This window comes from Venturia canescens, chromosome 11 (genome assembly GCF_019457755.1).
Source record: "Venturia canescens isolate UGA chromosome 11, ASM1945775v1, whole genome shotgun sequence".
Classification (NCBI taxonomy): domain Eukaryota; kingdom Metazoa; phylum Arthropoda; class Insecta; order Hymenoptera; family Ichneumonidae; genus Venturia; species Venturia canescens.
In genome coordinates, this window is record NC_057431.1 from 5,391,738 (window position 1) to 5,411,146 (window position 19,409).

Here is a 19,409-nt window from a genome sequence, read left to right on the forward strand (position 1 = left end):
AAAAAATGGGTCGGATTTTCGCACACGTTTTTGATGTTTATTTGTTTTTTATTTAGTGACAAATCTGGTGTCCATATTTTAAGGTAAGAGTCGCGCGACTCTGGTCAAATGACTATTTATTAATCGTTGAAATAAAATAGGTTATAAGAAAGGTTTTCTGTATTGAATAAATCTTAGGGCAATTTAAACTATATTCGTATAAATTTATACAACACCGTATTTAATAATTTATGATTAGAAATATCTTATGATTGCTTATTTGACTCGGTTTTTCAATATATACATATATATATATATCGGTTCTCTTCTCACCTGACACCTGACAGTCGAAAGATATCCTAGCCTCCAAACTCGCCGGCTATCACGAAAAGTATACATATATGTATACATTCTTAACGTTGCCAAGTATATCGAGCCACTTCATGGCAGTCGATCTCCTGCCATTTTCTGAATTTTCATCGAGATTATTTTAAAAATTCTCTTCGAATGAATCAATGGCCCTATATTTTTATGGTCACATTGGAATCTTTATAATATAATCTATGAGGAGCAATTTTAACATAAACTATATCTAATCGATAAGGAAATGAATTCTGCAATCATAGTGTTGGCGGGATGGGTTCCTCATAAGATGCCGTGTTATATTTCTATTTTTGATCGTAAATTTCTTGATATAATCTTCGGTAACCTAGTAAATCCTTTAGCCATATGAAAGTTTATCACGTAAAAATGATATAATTTAAAAATCACGAGTTCGTCTAATATCGATTGTCGCGCGACTCCTACCTTAAGTTTGTGTCGCTATTACTCGTTAACCTCAAATAAGTGTTTTTCTTTTTCCATTCCCAAGTGCTTTTCACCAGTAACGAGGCTTCCTCAAGACATCATTGATATCTAAAAACATTTTATTTTCTCATTCTCGTTTCCGGCTCTCCGAAGTTGGGAGGATCCTATTTCATTGAATCCAAATCGTAAGAGCCCTTAAAAAATGTGATTTTCGTCAATCGTTTTCTCGACAACTGGACCGAAATCCTATAACAATTCCGGGAACAAATGCACGCTGTGTTTTTCTAGCATATTTCCAAATTTCAATTCTCAAAGTTGGAACTTTCGATTTCCATTAGATTCGCGTGATCTTCCTCAAGTAGGCAAGCGAATAGTCTTCTCATTGTGTGTGTGTGTGTGTTTGTGTGTTGCCGTCATTAAATAAGCAAATGAGTTAAAAAGCTCAGGTGTTTGTTTATCTCATCAAAGGTTCTTTGCCGCCCGAATCTACGACGCTGAGCATCGATATAAAAACGCGTAGACACCTAAAGTCACGTGACAGAGAGTTTATGAGCGATAGCCCCCGATATAATACGCGAACGTGTGTCCGTACTGCTCTCGCCAGTAATTTATGGCCACTCGACACGAGAAGCCTCGCCGTGTTTTTATTCTGATTTTCTTTTCGAATTTATTAGTTTTCTTGAATGATTTGCGAGCGACTTTTCAGTCGAATGAATTTTCTTCGTTGTTCGCACTCCGTTTGTTCGCTGGGAGTTTTTCCTCCAGTATTTTGTAGCAGCGTACCTGGCACTCTTCAGCATTTTTTTTACTGGCTAGCCAAGACTCGAGTAAACAAAAAGCAACGTTTCGAGGTGTTGCTCGACGAGCAACACCTCGAAACATCAATAAACGTCGTGCACACATGCTTTGTAAACGAGCCTCCGTCCCCGGGCGCGTTTAAAAACGATTCTACGAATGCTCCGATCGCGTACGTGTGCCGCGACGATGTCATTGCGTGCTCGGCAAACATCTCGTGTGTGTACTTTCTTTGTTTCCACGAGCTTGTGAAATAAAAGTTTGATGTTCCTTAAAAAGGGGAATTTTTGGAGGTTAAGGCTCGCGCGGCGTCGCGAGACGAAGATCGATGGCGCGCGGAATCCGTCCGGTGTGTCGCGGGCGTCGGAATCCTCACGTGTCCTGATTTTCGTCATTATTTTGCACTCATCAACGATTGTTCTTTGTTTCTTTGCTGGTGCAATTAAAAAACGCGATTGGATCGACGTTGTAGTAAAAAGCGAGATCTCTATCGTTCGACAATGCACACGATCGAACGCACCTGTCGACAGTTCCGTGACACTCTGGAAAAAGAAAAAACGACGAAATATAAAAATACTATAAAATGCGACGAGATAAAGAGAGACTACGCGACGCGATCTCTTATCTGATTACGGTGAATCCGAGAACGATTAAAACTCAAACGTATCGCATGACGAAGTGTTAATTTCCGGTTGGCAAGAGTTTTGTTTACGTGTCGCACATCACGCCTCCTCCCGGACTCCTTTGACACTCAAACTCTCCCTACGACTATCAAAATGATCGTAAAACAGACTTTGTTCTCTCTCTCTACACGCGAACTTTGATCAGCTTTCATTAAATACTTATTCTTTTATTTATTCATTAGAATCGACTGTGACAACGAGTTGAATAAAAATTTTGGTATCTCGAAGTTCTTCCATGAGCCCTCGACATCGAGGAGAGTCGCCAAGACCACTTTCCACCAGGCAAAGTCCCACCAAACTCGAAATTAAGTCACTAACGAAAAATCGAAAAAACATAACCTCAAAAGGCCCATTTTTTTCCCTGGCAAAAGTAACGGTTTCCAGTCAACGTAAAAATCACAAAATTCTCAGAAAATTCAATTTTTTCCTGATTCGGTGTTGGAGGTCGGTACTTTTTTCTTGTTTTGGGACCAGCCATTTCGAGAGCAATGCACAAGTCCTCGCGAGGCGACGTCAAAAAAAAACAAAATTCGATGAAAACTCCCGAGGCCTTTTTACAAGCAGAGAAGACTGATGGGATGAAACGTCTGTGTGTGGGAGAATGTGTTTGAGCACAAGTGTGCGATCGTGATAAGAAAGTTCTGCAGCGTCGGTTGACAAAGGGTCGTGGAAACGCCCATTCGGATCGGACGCGCAACCGCTTGCGGGGGCGTCCATATTAAAATCAGCCCCCCACCCTTGGCCCCTTTCTATCATCGTGCTGTCCTTGTCCTTTGGATTCTGAAACTTTAAATCGAATAGCAAATTCAACGAACCTGGAGAAACTCGAAGACGCTTTAGCACCGGCTGCTTAATTTTTTTATTGAACAAAAAATTCAGGGTGAATTTTACTTTTTTATTTTGTTTTCGATTTTTTTAAATCGACCGTCTTCTCGATCATCAGAAACTCATTTTTTACCCTCGAACTTTCAACGCATCGACACTTGACGTGAGACTCGAACGAGTGGCGCCATCTGTGCTGTTGGCAGTCAAATTGTAAGAATTCGAATGATAAAGTGATTTTTAGAAAAGGTAGAAAAATAATATTTTTAGTTATTATCGAATTTGAGCTGTTTGAGTAATTATTTGTTGGGAATGACACATTTTTATTTTTAGTGAATCGAAGAATTCTTTATCGACAGCAGATAAATTGACACGGTCGGTAAGCTTTTGACACGCCGCTGCTGTGAGGTGGCGTTTTCAGATATTAACAATGGCGATGCCTGTTTTATCGGCGAAAAACCGGATAATCATAACCTCGAAAAGTCATTTGAACGTTTTCCCGGTTTTTCGTGTCAACAAAAATGTGCCAAGTGCTTAAATAGTGAAGAAAAATTTCATATTGTGTTGAAAAATGTTTCCATTGAGCTCACAAAAGAAATATTGGTCGTTCAGCGATGAGAACGATTTGATGGTTCTGAGACAACGGACTAATGCAGAATTCATCGAGAAACATGGGGCGAAAATGACAGTACGATTTTTGTGGTTATTTTATCGTTTCTCAAGTTAAATCAATTTTATTTAAAAACCAATTGAAGGTTTTGAAAAGATCGATTTTCATTTGTTATTTCAACGTTTTTTTATGTGCAATGCAATTTTTGTACTTTTCAAAAACTTTTTCCAAACCTGAAAATTTTTTTTTTGAAGCTGGAACAGCGAGAAGAATATTTTCTATCCGATCAGGAAGAAAGATCTTTGCTCAAATCTTACGAAATGCATTTACGAGACTTCTGCAGAAGATTTACCCCCCCAATGCCCAGAGCCACGATCGCTACTGCGCTTCATTACTTCAAAAGATTTTATCTTCGAAACAGTGCCATGGATTTTCATCCTAAAGAGATTTTAGTCACCTGCGTTTATCTTGCCAGTAAAGTGAGCACTTTTCCGAACTTTTCTATCAGAATTACAACATTTTAATAACTTTTTTTCAAATATTTTTTTCATCTAAACATCTTTCAGGTAGAAGAATTCAATGTTTCGATATCTCAGTTCGTCGCTAATATTAAGGGCGACCGAGACAAAGCTTCTGACATTATTCTCAACAACGAATTATTGCTCATGCAACAGCTCAATTACAATCTCACGATTCATAATCCGTTCAGGCCAGTGGAAGGTTTGATGATCGATATTAAGGTAATTGAATACCAAATCTGCCATTTTTTTTAAACAAAGATTTCATTCGACGTTTTTTTTTATTAAATGGAAATGTATCATCGTAAATCTTAAAAGTTCATCAGAATATTAGCCAACGATAAAATTTGAACAATCAATTATTTCAGACTCGCTATCCAATGTTGGATAATCCTGAAAAGCTACGACCTCACATTGAGGATTTTTTGGAGAAGGTTTTTTTGACTGACAGCGTTTTGCTTTATGCCCCGAGCCAGATCGCTTTGGCTGCAATTTTCCACGCAGCCTCGACCCTTGCAGTCGATCTCGATAATTACGTCACCGAAACTTTGTTCCCTCGAGAACGTTTAGCAGGAATCGTCGAGGCGGTCAGAAGTAAGGTTTTCTTCCTCTTCTCAAATACTCAGTTTTCAATGTTTCTCGAGACTTTTTTGAATTTTGAGTCTTTTGGATTTCCCTATTTTCCTATTGTTTTTCCTGTAGAAATTCGCACAATGACCAAAATAACGGAGCTCCCAACGAGAGATACGATCCGAGCCCTCGAAAAGAAATTGGACAAGTGCCGAAACCAGGAAAACAATCCCGACAGCGAGATGTGAGTTCCCAATCCATGTTTTTCGTGCTCACGCACTTTTCTAACGATTTTTTGAATCGTGAAATTCGTCTCGGAATTTCAGATACAAAAAACGGATGCAGGACATGCTGGACGAGGACGACATCCCGGACAACGATATTTACGCAAAAATCATACAAGATCAAGCAGCACACGACGAAAAAGTCTTGGGCGCTAGTAAAATGCTCTCACCTTCGGCTTCCTAACAGTAATTCGTTATTTATTTATTCTTTTCTCCACCTCCGCCCTCGATGTACAGTAAAGTTCGGTTTTTCAGTGAAAATAAAAAAATTTTCATGAGTTTTTGGAGTTTTTTGCAGTGACCAACTTCCTTAACAGCGTTTCCAAGTAGATTTCAACGTTCCTGTCAGTCGTCGACGTTTTTTTACCATTTTTTCAAAGCATTCGCAAGGTTTTGGGAATCTTTTCGAATCTTCCTACCCTTTTTGTTCCTCTTTCAAGTTTCTATCGCCACAATTCGTACTTTTTTCAACTTCTACGAAGTTTGTGAGATTTTTTAATGAAAGTACCTGAAAGATTTTTCTTCACCTGTCCTGTCTCCGAAAATCGAGCTGCTGTCCCAAATGGTGATTCTGATGTGGATTAAGGCAGTTTTGGAATACAGAATTTTGCGTCCCGACCGAAAGGTTGCTGGGTAAAGATTGGACGATCGGTAAAGCAGGGCCCAAATGCAGAGGATTCACGTGGCCTGGCACGAGGGGTGATGCCGGGACGGCTGGTTGGCCGGGGTAGTTAAAAAACCTGAAAAAATGTCAACTTTTCAAAATGTCCGTTCGAAAAAAATTGGCAAATGATTTTTTTTCACTTTTCGTAATTTCCCATGGAATTCTCGTTACCACAATCGATCGCCAACGAAAATGGGCCTCGGAGCCGGAATCCCGAGGCTGGAATAGTACTGCTGTGCCAGAAGCTCGACGTCGTTCGTGTATTTCCTTTTCCACTTGGTTCGTCTGTTTTGAAACCATATTTTGATCTGTAATTAAATTCGGAAGAAAAATATAACCAAGAAATAACTAAAAACAGAAAATGAGCGAATTTTTCATCGACGAAACGAAAAATAATGCCACGGGTGAGGATCGAACTCACGACCTTAAGATTATGAGACTTACGCGCTGCCTACTGCGCTACCGCGGCGGTGGCTGTTTCAACCCCCGACCAACCCCTTGCGTCAACCCTTTCAATGATTATTGGAGAAGAAAAAATTTTAACATCGATAAAACGGTTTTTAACCCCAAAAAGCCTTGACAATTACCTCCCGTCAAGAAATGAGTGACTTAAAAAAACGGGGGAACGACCTTAACAATTTTTTATCGATTAAAATCGTCTCGAGCTCGAAATAAATCATTTCTAACCTCAAAAAACAGTGGAATAAAATACTGAAAATGGTGTTGTCCATTTTAGGGGGAAAACGGAATTTTAAGGGTAATAAAAAGGGGAGAGGGAGGGGATGAAAGGGAAACATCCATCCTAATTAAAAAATCGACGCCTCTCCGCTCCGTCGGGCAAAGGAAGCCTGAAATGTTCGAGGGGAGAGTGGAGCGCGTAGAAGGGGAAAAAAATGTAGCGGGTGAGAGAAAAGAGGGGGGGGGGGGGGAGCGGAGGGTAAGACTCGAAGCGTTGAGTGTCTCGTGGGCAACCGCGGCTCGTTAACTCTGAGAAATATTGTGACATTTATGTCTGCAGTACCACGCTTTTCTAATCTCGTTCTCTCTGATCTGTTGCTCCTCGCCAAAGACCCCCCCCCCCCCCCCCCCCCCAGCCACCTTTTTACATTATATACGAGTCGGTGTTGTAGCTCGCGCCAATTATTTAGCGAGTGTAATATTTGCCGAAAAGTTATTTGACGAATGTAGCTAAATATGCATTTACGCGTTTACAACTGCCTTTTTTCACGGTTTGACAATCGAATTCACTTTTGACAGTTTTTATAACCTCATTCTTTGTGATTTTACTCGAAATCGTTAAGCAATCATTTCCATTGCTCTTTCTTGTCATTTTTTTCCTTTTTCTGTCACTTTGAGTGAAAATTCGAACACAAACATGAGAAAGTTCATGAATATTCATTTCACTTGCTTCTTTTCGTTCGTAAACAACGAAATTTCATTGCTCCGATGTTGTGCTGTCACGCCATCTCTCTGGCGACCATTTTGAATTCATTCTGTCATTTCGAAACTAACTGATTCGAAAACCTAAATTTATTCTACTTTTTGGAATTTTTGGCGACATTTTCTGGGCTTTCATTTCACTCTTCGTGACCTCGGTTCACGGGACCTCTGTTGGGCGAGTGAAGCAAAATTTTTTGCTGTTTTATAATCAAGTTGTTGGAACAGATGCGATCGAACGTTAAAATTGAATTCTGCGCTACTTAACCTCACTTTTTGTGATTTTTACTCCGTTTCCGGTTTCTACTTTTCCTTTCAGCTTTACTCATCCAATTAAATTTTTTACCAGGTGAAAAGTTGGTGTCACAAATCCCGAAAATCAAATTGGCTCTTGAAGACTCACAGAAATTGAATCGAAAGTGTAAAAAGCGAGGTTCGAGCTTCCAGGAATAAAAAATGGGAAGAATTCTCACGAATGAGGGGCTAAACGTTTTGATGAATACATAAAATATGTTCCTCGCGATTTATTGGGTCCGAGGGATCGTGGCGAGGGAGAAAAAAGGAGAAAAAGTGCATGAAGATGTTGACGATGACGTTTAGGTGCTAATTGGTCTCGTAGATGGCGCCACTCGGGTTTGGCGCCATCTGACCACATGTGGCCACGAGTGTGTGCCTTCGAGATTCTCCACAGTGTAAAAAGGCTCAAGAAAAATGCCCATAATTCAAATGCGAGTTTGACCCCCCTGAGAATCCGGCGTAGATCCTGATCCCTTCGTGTCTCGACCCTCGGCGCCTCCGCCATCTCGAAAAAAGCGATTGAAAAGGCGAGAGAAAAAATTATGTTTCCAGGTGACCTTTGCATGGCCCTTTGCACGGAGGCACGGAAACGATCGCGATTTATCGGGTGCAACACGTTTACTAGGGGAAAATCCATATTTTCTGTTTCCATGGCTACGTAACCCATTAAAATCTCCCGGAAGAATCGAATAATTTTCCTTCGGTGTCAGTTAACGTCGCATTAACGAAGAACAGACTCGATTTCGGTCCGTTTTAACTCCTAACCTCGCTTTTGTATCGAAAACACGTGGAAAAACTTTTTAACGGTTTTTTTTGTTTTTTCGTGCTCATTCGACGGCCTCCCCTTCCAGTTGCTCCCACGTGCTATCAACAAAGAACAAAATTACCTGAGTTTCCGTGAGTTTGAGACTTTTGCTCAGCTGCAATCTTTTGGCGACGCTCAGATATTTGTTCCTCTCGAACTCAGCCTCGAGAGACTTGATCTGCGAAGCTGTGAAGGCGGTTCTCGGTCTCTTTTTCCTGTCCTCGTCACTGGTCACACTGGAATTACCCTCGTTCGCGTTTTCCGACTCGGGGCCTTCGACACCCAAAATGGAATTCGTTCCAGAGCTGCTGGTACACGCTTCTGCAACAAGTAGACGCTGTGCGAGTCAAGAAAATGGCGGACGACGGACAGCGGCGGGGAGTGTCAGAATTGCAAAATTTTCACGTTGGCAGCACAGTGCAAAGAGCTTCGAAGTTGAAGAGGCGGGCACATGGAAAAACAACGAACAACAGGAGACAAAAAAGTCAAGTTCGAGAATCACCTGAGCGCAGTCACTTTGAAGGTTAAAAACAATGGAAAGCAAAGAAGGATCCCGAATAAAATCGATTCTTGAGAAAACAAGTGAAAAAAAGTGAAACTTGGAGCACGAGACCGGAAGCGAGGTTGAGTGAGTCGTTCAGAAAAAAGTGGAAGCTCGCTTCACTAGCGTTTTTAAAAATCCCAAAAGGCGTAAGTGCACGAAAGTGAGAGGGCAAAATAGGATTTATAAGCATATGTCAACGGGGTTAAGTTGTTCTCTTTCTCTGTTCCGTTCCCGAGGAGACTCCGAGGATGATTAATGGGCGGATAATTAGAAGATGATACCGGGGACGCTTAGCGGGAGCTCAGGCTGTCGTTACAGAGTAAAGAAGCGTGGAGGAGTCGTCGTGGACAAGAAAGAGGAAGAAAGTGAGAGTGAGTGAGCGAGCGAACGAAAGACGTACACGAATATTTTTCGTGTGTGCCATGAATATGGCAGAAACGTTTTCCTCGCGTTCTCCGGGGTATTAGTGGCCCTTGTAAATCGTTTGCCGGGGGAGCTTTGGACGGGGATAAATATAAATATAAACAAGTATATATACATCGTGTCACGGAGAAGACGGCGAACGGGAGAGGGCGAAAAAAAGAATCCGAGATTGATGAGGACGGTGGGATAGTTTGGGGGTAATTGTAGCAAGTAGAAAGAGAGAAAAAAAATGTCAAAGATGAGGAGCGAAACGATTTCGGGATTTTGTCGCGGCGATGGCGAACGCGCCTTCACCCCTTTCTATAACTATACATATCGAATGCGAATAGGATCCGAGGAATGAGAGGGAGAGAGAGAAACGAGACGACATGGGCGTACGCAGCGCAGGAATAGAACACCACGCCTTCTAGTTTACCTAATTGCCGCGAGCTACACCGAAAACTTGTCTCCTAATTATTCGGTGATTAATGATATGCCCCGCTTGACTTGAGTGAGATAGAGTAGATACAGCGCGATAAAGCGACGCTAATTCTCCTCGCGATCTCCGTACCGCCCATTTTCAGTGCGTAAACCCTCGTGGAAAACAAAATTATCAAACAGATCGAATAACTCATTATTCGCGCTTGAGAAAGAGTCGCAGGTTTTGGAAAACTCACGGCCAATATCGTTACCGAAGAGGGAAAAGCCAGTTGGGAGTGGAAGAAATCGCTTGGCACTTTTTCGAGGGCCAGTGGCATTTTTTTTCAGCCAATACCCACTTTTAAGGCTGTAAACCATTTGTCAGCAGTTGCTGACAAATTTCCGAATGAGCCAGTACCCAGTTTGTAAGCCAGTGACCAATTACGAGCATTTTTGCGTTTTTACCGCCAATATCATTGACCGTCGTGCTGGTTTTCATTCCTTTGGAGACGATAGCCATTCGGAATCAGTTTTCTCAGTACTGGCCACGAAATTCAATAGCCAGTAGCCAATTTCGAGCCAGTACTGGGTACTCGGAATTAATGGACGATTCTAGGAGCCAGTAGTGAAGTTTTTGGGATAAAAGCAGCTTCTTGAAATAAGTGGCCAATTTATGAGCCAGTAGCCAGTTTTCTTAGGCCAGTATTGACTTTTGGAAATTTTGAGCTACTAGAAAAGCGATTCACCAGATTCCAGCAATCTTTGCCCAAGACCATTGGCCAATCTTTGTCTTTCCTCCAAGGCCAGTAGCCAGTACTCGAAAATTTATGGCCTACTCGTATTCGCAGTGCGAGCCAATCACGAAAATGAAGAGTTAAAAATATTCGTTTCGATAAAATCGCGGACTCGTTTTTAGCCAATACTCAGCCCCACCGTACGACGAAATCATCAACCTTTTCGCAGGTCTACAATTTAACCAATCTTCGGTCACTAATTAAGACAATCCTTTCATCGATACACTCAACTCTCTGGCAAATTGCTCGAGAGATTTACGAGCGCATTGGAAGAGTCGAGCGCTTTGTGGCTCGCGGTGTCTCAAAGTCATCCCAAATAACCTCTACGTCGACCCGACGACTATATAAACCAACGAGGAATTTACAAAAATAACGAAATTTCCTCGCCATACCCCACCCGAGCCATTTATCCCAACGGGGCATTAAACGCTCTGTAAATCGCCCCCGAAATGAGACTCCACCTCGCGGCCATTTTTTGCTACTTCACGATTTCCCCATCTAAATTAACACGAGATTCGACCAATTACACGGAAAATCATTTTTTGAAATTCTCTTTACGAGAGAAATATTTTCACTCGGATCTTAAGCTATTTCTCCATCATTGTCGTGCCTTTTACCAAAAATACAAGCAACAGTGAGAAGGCGTGGCGAACCTGCAGGAAGCAATGGATCAAACTCTTCCTAAAGACACTTTTTTGTTAATTTCCTAAATTACATCGAAAAGTCCCCTTTCCTTGTCCCATTAAGTGCCACGATTCAAAACTTCCCCCAATCAATTTTTTTCTTTCGTCAAGTATTTTGACGAACAGAATTTTTTAGAGCTACGAAAAACTAATTTTCATCTAGAAAATAAGAAAAATATGCAATTTGATGGGAAATGGAGAAATAATTTTGAAAAATTGGTGAAAAAATTCAACAAAATGGCGCGGAGCCCTTAAACGATTGTTATTACTCGAAAAAATTATTGGAAATTGTTTGAAATGATTGAAAAAATTCGAATTTATCATAAAACAATAAATTCATTGAAAATCCGACATAAAATTGTGATTTAATTACCGTAACTTATTTCCGGTCCGGGTGAAGTCGAGCAAACGACGTCAGCGTCTTCCTGAGCTTCGATATCCTCGTTGAGGGACATGGATGAGTCAGGAGCCACTCTAATTTTATCGAAAGCAAATTTTTCATCGCGAATAGTCCTTTTTATCGTCGAATTACTTTCACTCGGTGCCAGTAGTCTTTCGATGCTGAAAGCCGATACTCGAGGACTCGAGACGCACTTTTCTAACGCGCCAGAATCGTTTTCCACCGATTTTGAGTCGTCCGCAGACATTTTCAAAAGACGACGGAGTAGCTCAGGAAATGAGGTTTTTTCACGCTCGCGCGATCGATATTTTGTCACTTTGTCCGAGTTTCCATAAATTCAGCAATATTCGCCGCATAATTTCCAAGTTTTTTATTTTTTCGATATTTTTTTTTCTCCTTTCATAGTCATTTTCGATAATTCCACACTGCTCAGAAAATTCACGAAAAAATTCGTGTTTTTTGCTCGAAAATTGTCAATTTTGAAAATTATTTAAAAAATAGTGAAAAAAATGTATTCAAATGGCAAAAATCGTCACTCGCGCCCGACTCACGAAAGAAAACTGTCGCAGCAACCCTTGTCCGCGGGATGAGTCTGAGAGCGACTGCGAGAACAGGGTGGAGCGAAATTTGAATTTTTGTTCGGCTTTTCGTTCGCTCGGGGGACGAGGCGTAGCCGAAAAAAGCCACGTGCTCGTGACGTCACTGGTCCAAGCGTCCAATCCTCGTGGATGATGGGCGTTTCTTGGCAATCATCAAAAGACAAAATTTCTCGAGAGTAGGAGACAGAGAAGCGGAGAGAGAAATGCGAGACGAGCTTAAATGACGAGTAATGAAGACTCGATAAATTTATGTTCAGCTCGCGAGCCTGGCCGTGTCACTGCATTTAATAATCGCTATTCGCTCGAGACCAAAATCATCGCTCTTTCTCTCTCCTCTATAATTGACCGGAGCGTGCCAAATTCTTCGAGTCGCGATTTTCACGGAAAACTTGGTACTCCGATGACTCATTTTGTGATTCAATGATTCTTGGTTGAAAAAAAATCGAGAAAATTCATTTTCAGCCTCGTGGAGTCGATTTTTACTTAGTTTCGATAAATATTTTTATAGGGAATGTCCAAACTTCGTTGTTGCGGCGGTGAAAATCGTGGTCGGGAAAATCTTGGCGAAAGAATCAAGAGAGTTTTATTTTTGACCTCGTAAAATCGATTTTTTAAAGTTTTTCCAAAGTTCGTCTGATTTCGTGATTAATCGATGGCAGAGATTCAAAAAGCTCCGAGATCAGAGCTGGGAAACAATTTCGAGGTCGGAAACAATAACTGAGTCGGAAAATGCACGAAAATTTGTTTTTTTTTGGTTTTTCACTTTTCTGGTCCTCGCTTTTCTGATTTTTCATTTCTTTTCAAAAGAATGCAGAAGAAAAAATGAGGAAACTGGAAAAGCTGATCCAGAGGCTAAAAACCAGGCTGCCAATCGACTTTTCTCCTTAAAGAGGTTCTGCGACCTCTCAGAAATAATTAACCGCATTATTGGCATCGAGGGATTTCCACGAGACGAAGGAGCGAATGAAGCAAGTGATCGGATTCGAAATTGGGCTGGAACACGTGCTCGGAGGGCGGAGCAGAGAACGATTCGTTCTCGCTTCTTTTTCTCTTCCATTCGCACCCCCGACAACTTAAACCGTGTCTTGTTCGCGCTCGTGTTCCAAACTGGTTGACCAAACGGCTTCGAATTTCCAAAAACCTGGAGAAAGATCTCCTAATGATAATTTATCGCCTCCTCGAACCTGTTACGATTTAAAAAATCATGTGAAATCATTCGAAAAAACAATCCAAATTTCGTACGGATCGAGGAAAATTTATTTCTCAATTTTTTGCCAATAATCATGAAGGAAAATAGTCGGTGACCGAAAAACAATTATTGAGATTGCGAACGCCCAGGAATAAACATGAACAAAAAATCTTCAAAACCCCTATGAAATCTCAGTTTTATGGCGAATAAAGACAACCATTTATTTTCTAGCTTCGAAGTAAATCATTCGAATTCCATAAATTAATTACATCAATATCTGCATTCCAATTATTATAGTCATCCTATTTCGATGCTTTCGCGAAATTGTATCCACTGATACATCGAAAAATATACAATTCTTAGCGACGAGCCCAAAATTTGACTTTTGAAGGAAAATGAAAAATATCCATGAATTTACCTGCAAACACGTCTGATTTGCTACGATTTTTTTATCGAATTTTACCTCAAAAACGTCGCAGGCCCCCTCGATTTTTTATTCCGCACATTTCTCCTTTTTCGTTTTTTTTTTTCATATTCATTAGTTTGTGTATTCTTATTTATAGATTGTTCACATCTGTTGTGTGGAATTACCGTTCCACGTGTTGTTCTCGTCGTTGTCGTCGCCTCCGGAATGAAGCCTGTGAATGTTCCCTCGCGAACGTATCGTCGTCGACGGACCGCCCAAAATATTTCCGTTTATCGAACTGTCAGCGAAAAGAAATCGATAAAATAATTACAATTCGAATGAAATTAATTGAAAAACTCGAAAAATTCGGTTTTAAAAATTTTACCCAGGTTGGTCGGGAACGCGACCGAATCTTTCGGCGTTTGGGCTCGCGCCACGTCCTCCGGGATTCACATCGCTGCGGCTGTCCGGTGGATTCCTCGGTGCGCCCGAAAAGTAGCCCATCACGAAATTGTAGATCGACATGATCGGAGCGAAGAGCGCCCAAATGAAACGGGACACGAAACCAGCGTCGCCGTCTGATGACACGACGCTCGTTACTTTAGACTGAAAAGGGAGGAAAAAACGAGAAAAAATTAGTCGAAATGAATTTTCCTGAAGCTGGGAGCAATTTTTTGAAAGTTTTCACATTTTTTTATCGATTTTTTATGTATTCGAAGGCCCAATTTTTGGGAAACTGCTTTTTGGCTTCTGCCGGAATTTGAATTTTCAAAATCAACTTTTTTTGGTTCAAAAATGCGGAAAATTGATTTTTTTAGTTGTTTAAATTATTTATTTTGAAACTTGGTTTTCAAGTATCAAAAATTTGAGTTTTTTGATAGCCAAATTTCAAGAATTTTCATATTTGATTCAAGAATTACAAAAATAATCGATTTTTTTTTTGAGAAGCTGCTTTTTGGCTTCAGCCGAAATTTTGAATTGCCAAAATCAACTTCGTTCGGTTAGAAAATGTGGAAAATTGTTTTTCTTTTTTTTTTTAGTTTTTTCAATTCCAATTTGAAACTTGGTTTTAAAATATCGAAAATTTGAATTTTTTGACAGGCAAATTTCAAGAATTTTCATATTTGATTAAAAAATAAAAAAAATATTTGATTTCTGAGGTTGAAATTTCGAAAATTTCACTTTTGGATTCTCTCACTCACACTTTTGACTGGGAGAATTAAAATAACTGCAGTTGGAACGAGTTCGAGTTCCATGAGAGTTTTGTCGTCGTCCTTGACGACCAAATCCCTGCGGGGAAAAGTCGTGGACATCGTGAACTGTTGAAAAGGCAATTCGATGTTACGAGCCACGTAAGAACGCAGTGAACCGAGGGTACTCGTAGCTTCGAATTTTCCCAAGTGCGGAGCACCCGACGGCAATCGAAATTGGATCCGAGCCGTCGTCGAATCGCTGCTCGAACTTCCCGACGCAATCGCCTCGCTTCGATCGTCTTGATTCTGTCGTTGCTGCTGTGCAGTTTGTTGCTGATGCAAAAAAAATCGATTTTTAATTATTTGGGGACATTTTTCATTTCATTAAAAATTAATACAATTTTTTAAAAATTTTTTTGTATTTTCTGATATTTTTCTGAAATTTTTCCATTTTTTGGTGTATTTTTAAAAATATTTTCAAAATTTTTGGTTTTTTTGCCGCCGTGTTGAGGTCGCTACTCAAAATTTTGAAATTTTTCGTCAGTCGGCCATTTTGGAAGCGCCATTTTGAATAATCGATAAATATTCAGTACACCAACCTGGAGTGCCATTTCCCGTTGTTTCCGTTCGAGCTTGTCTTGTGCGATTTGTTTGAGGACTTTTTCGCGAGCTTCAGCTTCGGCAGCTTTTTCCCGCATGCGTTCATCGAGCGCCAATTTGATTTCAGCTTCGTGTTGTTTTTGTTTGAGAGCCTGTAAATCTTTGCCCAACAGTCGGCGTTCGATTTCCCGCTGTTTTTCTGCTTCTCGTTCTTCCGCTATTTTCTGTTGTCGCTGAAGTTCGACGATCTTTTTCGCCCGTTCGATTTTCTCCTCAGCCGTCAATTCTCGCTCTTTGGGAGCTTCGCTCGAACTGTTTGACTTCATAGTGGAGGCTTCGGGACTTTGAGGCTGAGCGCTCGCCGAAGAATCGGCGCTCTGCTCCGATTGTATGAAACTCGAAGAAGCGCCAGCGGCGCTTTTTGCAACTTCGGGAAAATGGCTGTCGAGTTTCGCAGTCAATTCGGCTGGGTCTAAACCACCGACTAATGTAAACACGGGCACGCCATTGTCACCGATGAAATAGAGCGACGGAACGCTCACTTTTTCGTCTGGATCGCAATTTTTTATTGTCAAGGAGCCAATAAATCAGTCACAAAAAATTTCGATCGAAATATTTTGCTGCTTACTTTCGATTAAAAAAATCTGAAAATTCTCGTGAAACTTATAAGGATACAAATTTGTTGAAAGAAAACAAACGCCTCGGTGTCCGCCTCGACTTTGACAGAGACGAAGTTGTCGCGCTCCATTCGCAACGAAATCGCCTGCTCATCGAGCACCCGAGCCGCCTGGACGGACTTTTCGTCTTTGCCTGAAAACCACAATGTCAAATCCAATGCCAGTTCCAATGAGTCAATCTGACGATCGGAGTGCCAATTCGCGAACTGCTGCATTTGGGACACGGGGAGCAGATTTATTACGAATTGTCAATAAAACTAATATAGTTGAGTTCGGGGCATCGATTTTAAAGATCCTTTCAAGACGCTGATCAATTCGAGCCCCAAAGTCCGGATATAGAAACAGGATAAACGAACGGAGAAAAGTGAGGTTAGAATCGTCACAGTTTTTTTCCCCCATTGAAAATTGCGACAATTCGGCGACATTGCAAAAGACCGGCAAACCGATGAATATCGATAGTGAAAAATGAAAAATCTTTTATGAAAACTTGAAATAACAAACGTACCTTCGACAAACACGACGAAAATGGCTCCCCGTTGTTTCGCTGCGGTTACAGCCTCGCTGATACTTCCAGGAAACCACTTCATATTTGAATCCTTATCACCTTTTCACAACGTAACTATCGAAAACTCAATAAGTTTCTTTCGATATAGGCAAAAAATTATAAACGCCAAATTTGATGACGTAAGGGGGAAAAACTATTTGTATTATCAATTGTGACTCTCGACTGCTCTCGACAATACACTTTTGACAATGTCACAGCAGTTTTTTTTTCACCACATGGATAGGTTAGGTTAGTTTCTTACGGAGGTGGCGTCACCTGACGTTGAATAATTCTTGCACCAGCAACTTTGTCAGATGTCAGCCGATAAAAAAATCTTATCAACGGGCAATAACGTGAGCACGAGATAAAGCACGAATAAAAAGAATTAAAATTTGACCTCGTTTTACAACTTTTATTTGTTGACATATTGATAACGTACTTTCCCTTACAATACGACTTTTAAAAAAATTATTAAATCATTTATTTCAAAATTTTTCATAAAAATACATCCATTGCATTATGCGCTTGTACCTTATAAAAAAAAATTAATCTTAGAATAAAAATTGTACCAAAACAGGCAATATTCTGGCGTAACCTCGATAGGCCATTTTTCTTGACGAATGTCACTCTTATCGTAGAATATGCAAAAATTCATGACTCCTCACATCATGTTGTTTAAGGAATTAATGTTGATTAAACAAAAAATTAAAATTTAATAAAACTTTGGCAAATGTAGCATCCACGTTTCTATTCTCTAGAGCGAATCTTCCACGAATTTCTCCACGAGTTCCAAAGTCCATTGTGGTTGATCGTGAGAAGAAAAGTGTCCGGCATTCCTGACAATGACTTCGGTGAGGTAAATACTACCAGGTTCATGTGATTTTTTAATGTAACCAGCTAGTTGGCCATTGCTGACACGCCACAGTTCTCTGTCAGCCTGCCTGAATTGATCACTGTAGCGCCATTTCAAGCACCCAAGATAATTCTGAACAGACAAAGGCGAGCAGAGAATATCGTGAATACCAGTGTAGACGAGAACTCGGAAGTAGTTGTCGAGTGCTTCGCTCAAACGTTTAGCCTGGGAAATGGTTACTTGATCTCTGAGAGAGTTTAGTGCTATGACGTTAAGCTCTGTGTAATGATTACTGCCAACGTGGAGAGCACGACGCTGTTCGTTGTACTGGATCCATTCGTTGGAAAAATAAGAATTTCCTTCGTCCCCAGCTTTGAGGACATTGTAGGGATACAAGTATCCGGTTATATTATTAAAGTAAGAGCTTTTGCCCATGATCAGTCGCTCGTACATATCGAAAGCCTGAATGTGATTATTCTGCGTTATCCACTGCCTAATATGCTCCTCTTGGCCGGAGAACCATGACTCATCAGTCGCTTCAATGAGCTCATTGTTGCGGAGAAAATTTGCAAAGACAAACTGATTCACTGGGTCAACAATACCGTTAGCGATCACTATGCCTTCCAGATTGATCTTTTTGGGCTCGCTTATTTTACGGTCATAGATCAAAGTGCAAAGCTCTAATACAATTTTACTCGCATAACCATGAGCAGCCAGAAAAAAATGGTTTTGTTGGAGCGAGGGGAAGAGCTGGAAAAATTGCTTCAGAGCTGTGTACAAATCATCAGCAATTTGTTTCTGCGACGTCGGATAACCCGCATCCGAATCTGTGAAACTATAACCTGAGCCAACCTGCGCGTCAATGTAAATGACGTTCAATTTATTGTTCCAGGATTCCTTACGGGGATCCAAGAAATTGCCATGTTTCATTTCGAATGGACCATTTTGCGTGAATATATCAGAAAACAGATTTCCACGAGCTTGACCTCCTAGATAAAGAAGTACAGAAGCATTCTCCGGGCTCACCTGTCAAAAATAGGTTGATCTAATGTTCCAGCTTATCAATCAAGGGTTCTGGACAGAGTTGAATTCTAAGAAAAGCAAATAGAGGCAACGGAAATAAAAAATTAATAAATGTAGAAAATAACCTAAAAAAATGAAATTTCAAACCTGCGTAGCAGGAAAAAACCAAAAGAACAAATTGGAATTGAGTGTCTCGTTGACAGTGAAATAACCAGCGTAACTCCGGACGTGCATCTGGGAATGGACAACTTCTGCTTTGTTTCTTGCGTAGTCAACAGCCCCAGCCTTAAGAAGAGGCGTCACATAGAGCGGTTGACCGGGGTTGGGGTCATCCTCAAAACTAACCACGAAATACTCGTCAGAGCGTTTTGCTCTTGAATTAAAGTTAGAATAACCCAAGACACTCTGGATAACGACAACGAAAATCACGAGCAACAATTCTACACTGAGACTTTTAAGCGAATTCATATTTTTCCTTCTTTTCGTAAACTCACAGGCGTCGAAGTTCCTGTAGCTCTCGATTGGAAGCAAGGCACGGGTACACAGCTGACTCCAACATATGATCGACGAAGCTGCCAACTTGAGGAAAAAATTACTATGGCTAATCCCAAAAAAATGTTTGATTGAAACGTCGATAAAAATCGTCAGAGTGATCGTCAAGCATCAATTATTCCATCTGTAATTTCGTAAGAACCATTCGTTCATTGTTCCAATTGTCAAAGCCTATGAAACTCATCGTTAAAAATGTAATCGTGAAATTTCCGATGCAGAATCAACGCACGATGGACTCGCCTTAACCACGAAATTCATA

The 19,409-nt window shown here is 40.7% G+C and overlaps 4 protein-coding genes and 1 non-coding gene across 8 annotated transcripts; 1 reads left to right on the forward strand and 4 right to left on the reverse strand.

The window, feature by feature from the left end:
* Positions 1 to 218: 218 nt before the first annotated feature.
* On the reverse strand, positions 219 to 12,102 carry LOC122418217 (homeobox protein MSH-D-like). 4 transcript variants are annotated; one of them, XM_043432322.1, is made up of 5 exons: positions 11,488 to 12,102; positions 8,354 to 8,592; positions 5,904 to 6,040; positions 5,596 to 5,808; positions 219 to 2,123 (listed from the first exon to the last, which is right to left on the reverse strand). In XM_043432322.1, the coding sequence occupies exons 1-5, from the start codon at positions 11,759 to 11,761 to the stop codon at positions 2,069 to 2,071; spliced, it is 918 nt and encodes a 305-aa protein (XP_043288257.1). In that variant the 5' UTR covers positions 11,762 to 12,102; the 3' UTR covers positions 219 to 2,068. The 4 variants fall into 4 exon arrangements, with proteins under 4 accessions (XP_043288257.1, XP_043288259.1, XP_043288260.1 ...); XM_043432324.1 differs by having other exon boundaries at positions 5,577 to 5,808; XM_043432325.1 differs by lacking the exon at positions 219 to 2,123 and adding an exon at positions 2,847 to 3,050 and having other exon boundaries at positions 5,577 to 5,808.
* Positions 3,562 to 5,346, forward strand: CycH (cyclin H). The gene is made up of 6 exons (XM_043432321.1): positions 3,562 to 3,774; positions 3,951 to 4,175; positions 4,263 to 4,436; positions 4,583 to 4,808; positions 4,917 to 5,028; positions 5,111 to 5,346. The coding sequence occupies exons 1-6, from the start codon at positions 3,658 to 3,660 to the stop codon at positions 5,250 to 5,252; spliced, it is 996 nt and encodes a 331-aa protein (XP_043288256.1). The 5' UTR covers positions 3,562 to 3,657; the 3' UTR covers positions 5,253 to 5,346.
* On the reverse strand, positions 6,129 to 6,201 carry TRNAM-CAU (transfer RNA methionine (anticodon CAU)). Its single transcript has one exon. It is a non-coding gene; the product is annotated as a tRNA-Met (tRNA).
* Positions 12,103 to 13,497: 1,395 nt separating the features above from the next.
* LOC122418098 (UBX domain-containing protein 4) lies at positions 13,498 to 16,970 on the reverse strand. Its single transcript, XM_043432130.1, has 6 exons — positions 16,684 to 16,970; positions 16,177 to 16,311; positions 15,501 to 16,051; positions 14,911 to 15,234; positions 14,094 to 14,314; positions 13,498 to 14,006 (listed from the first exon to the last, which is right to left on the reverse strand). Exons 1-6 carry the CDS (start codon positions 16,763 to 16,765, stop codon positions 13,871 to 13,873), a joined length of 1,449 nt encoding a protein of 482 aa, XP_043288065.1. The 5' UTR covers positions 16,766 to 16,970; the 3' UTR covers positions 13,498 to 13,870.
* Positions 16,971 to 17,119: 149 nt separating this feature from the next.
* Positions 17,120 to 19,159, reverse strand: LOC122418099 (venom serine carboxypeptidase-like). The gene is made up of 2 exons (XM_043432132.1): positions 18,746 to 19,159; positions 17,120 to 18,601 (listed from the first exon to the last, which is right to left on the reverse strand). Exons 1-2 carry the CDS (start codon positions 19,064 to 19,066, stop codon positions 17,477 to 17,479), a joined length of 1,446 nt encoding a protein of 481 aa, XP_043288067.1. The 5' UTR covers positions 19,067 to 19,159; the 3' UTR covers positions 17,120 to 17,476.
* Between the last annotated feature and the right edge of the window lie 250 nt (positions 19,160 to 19,409).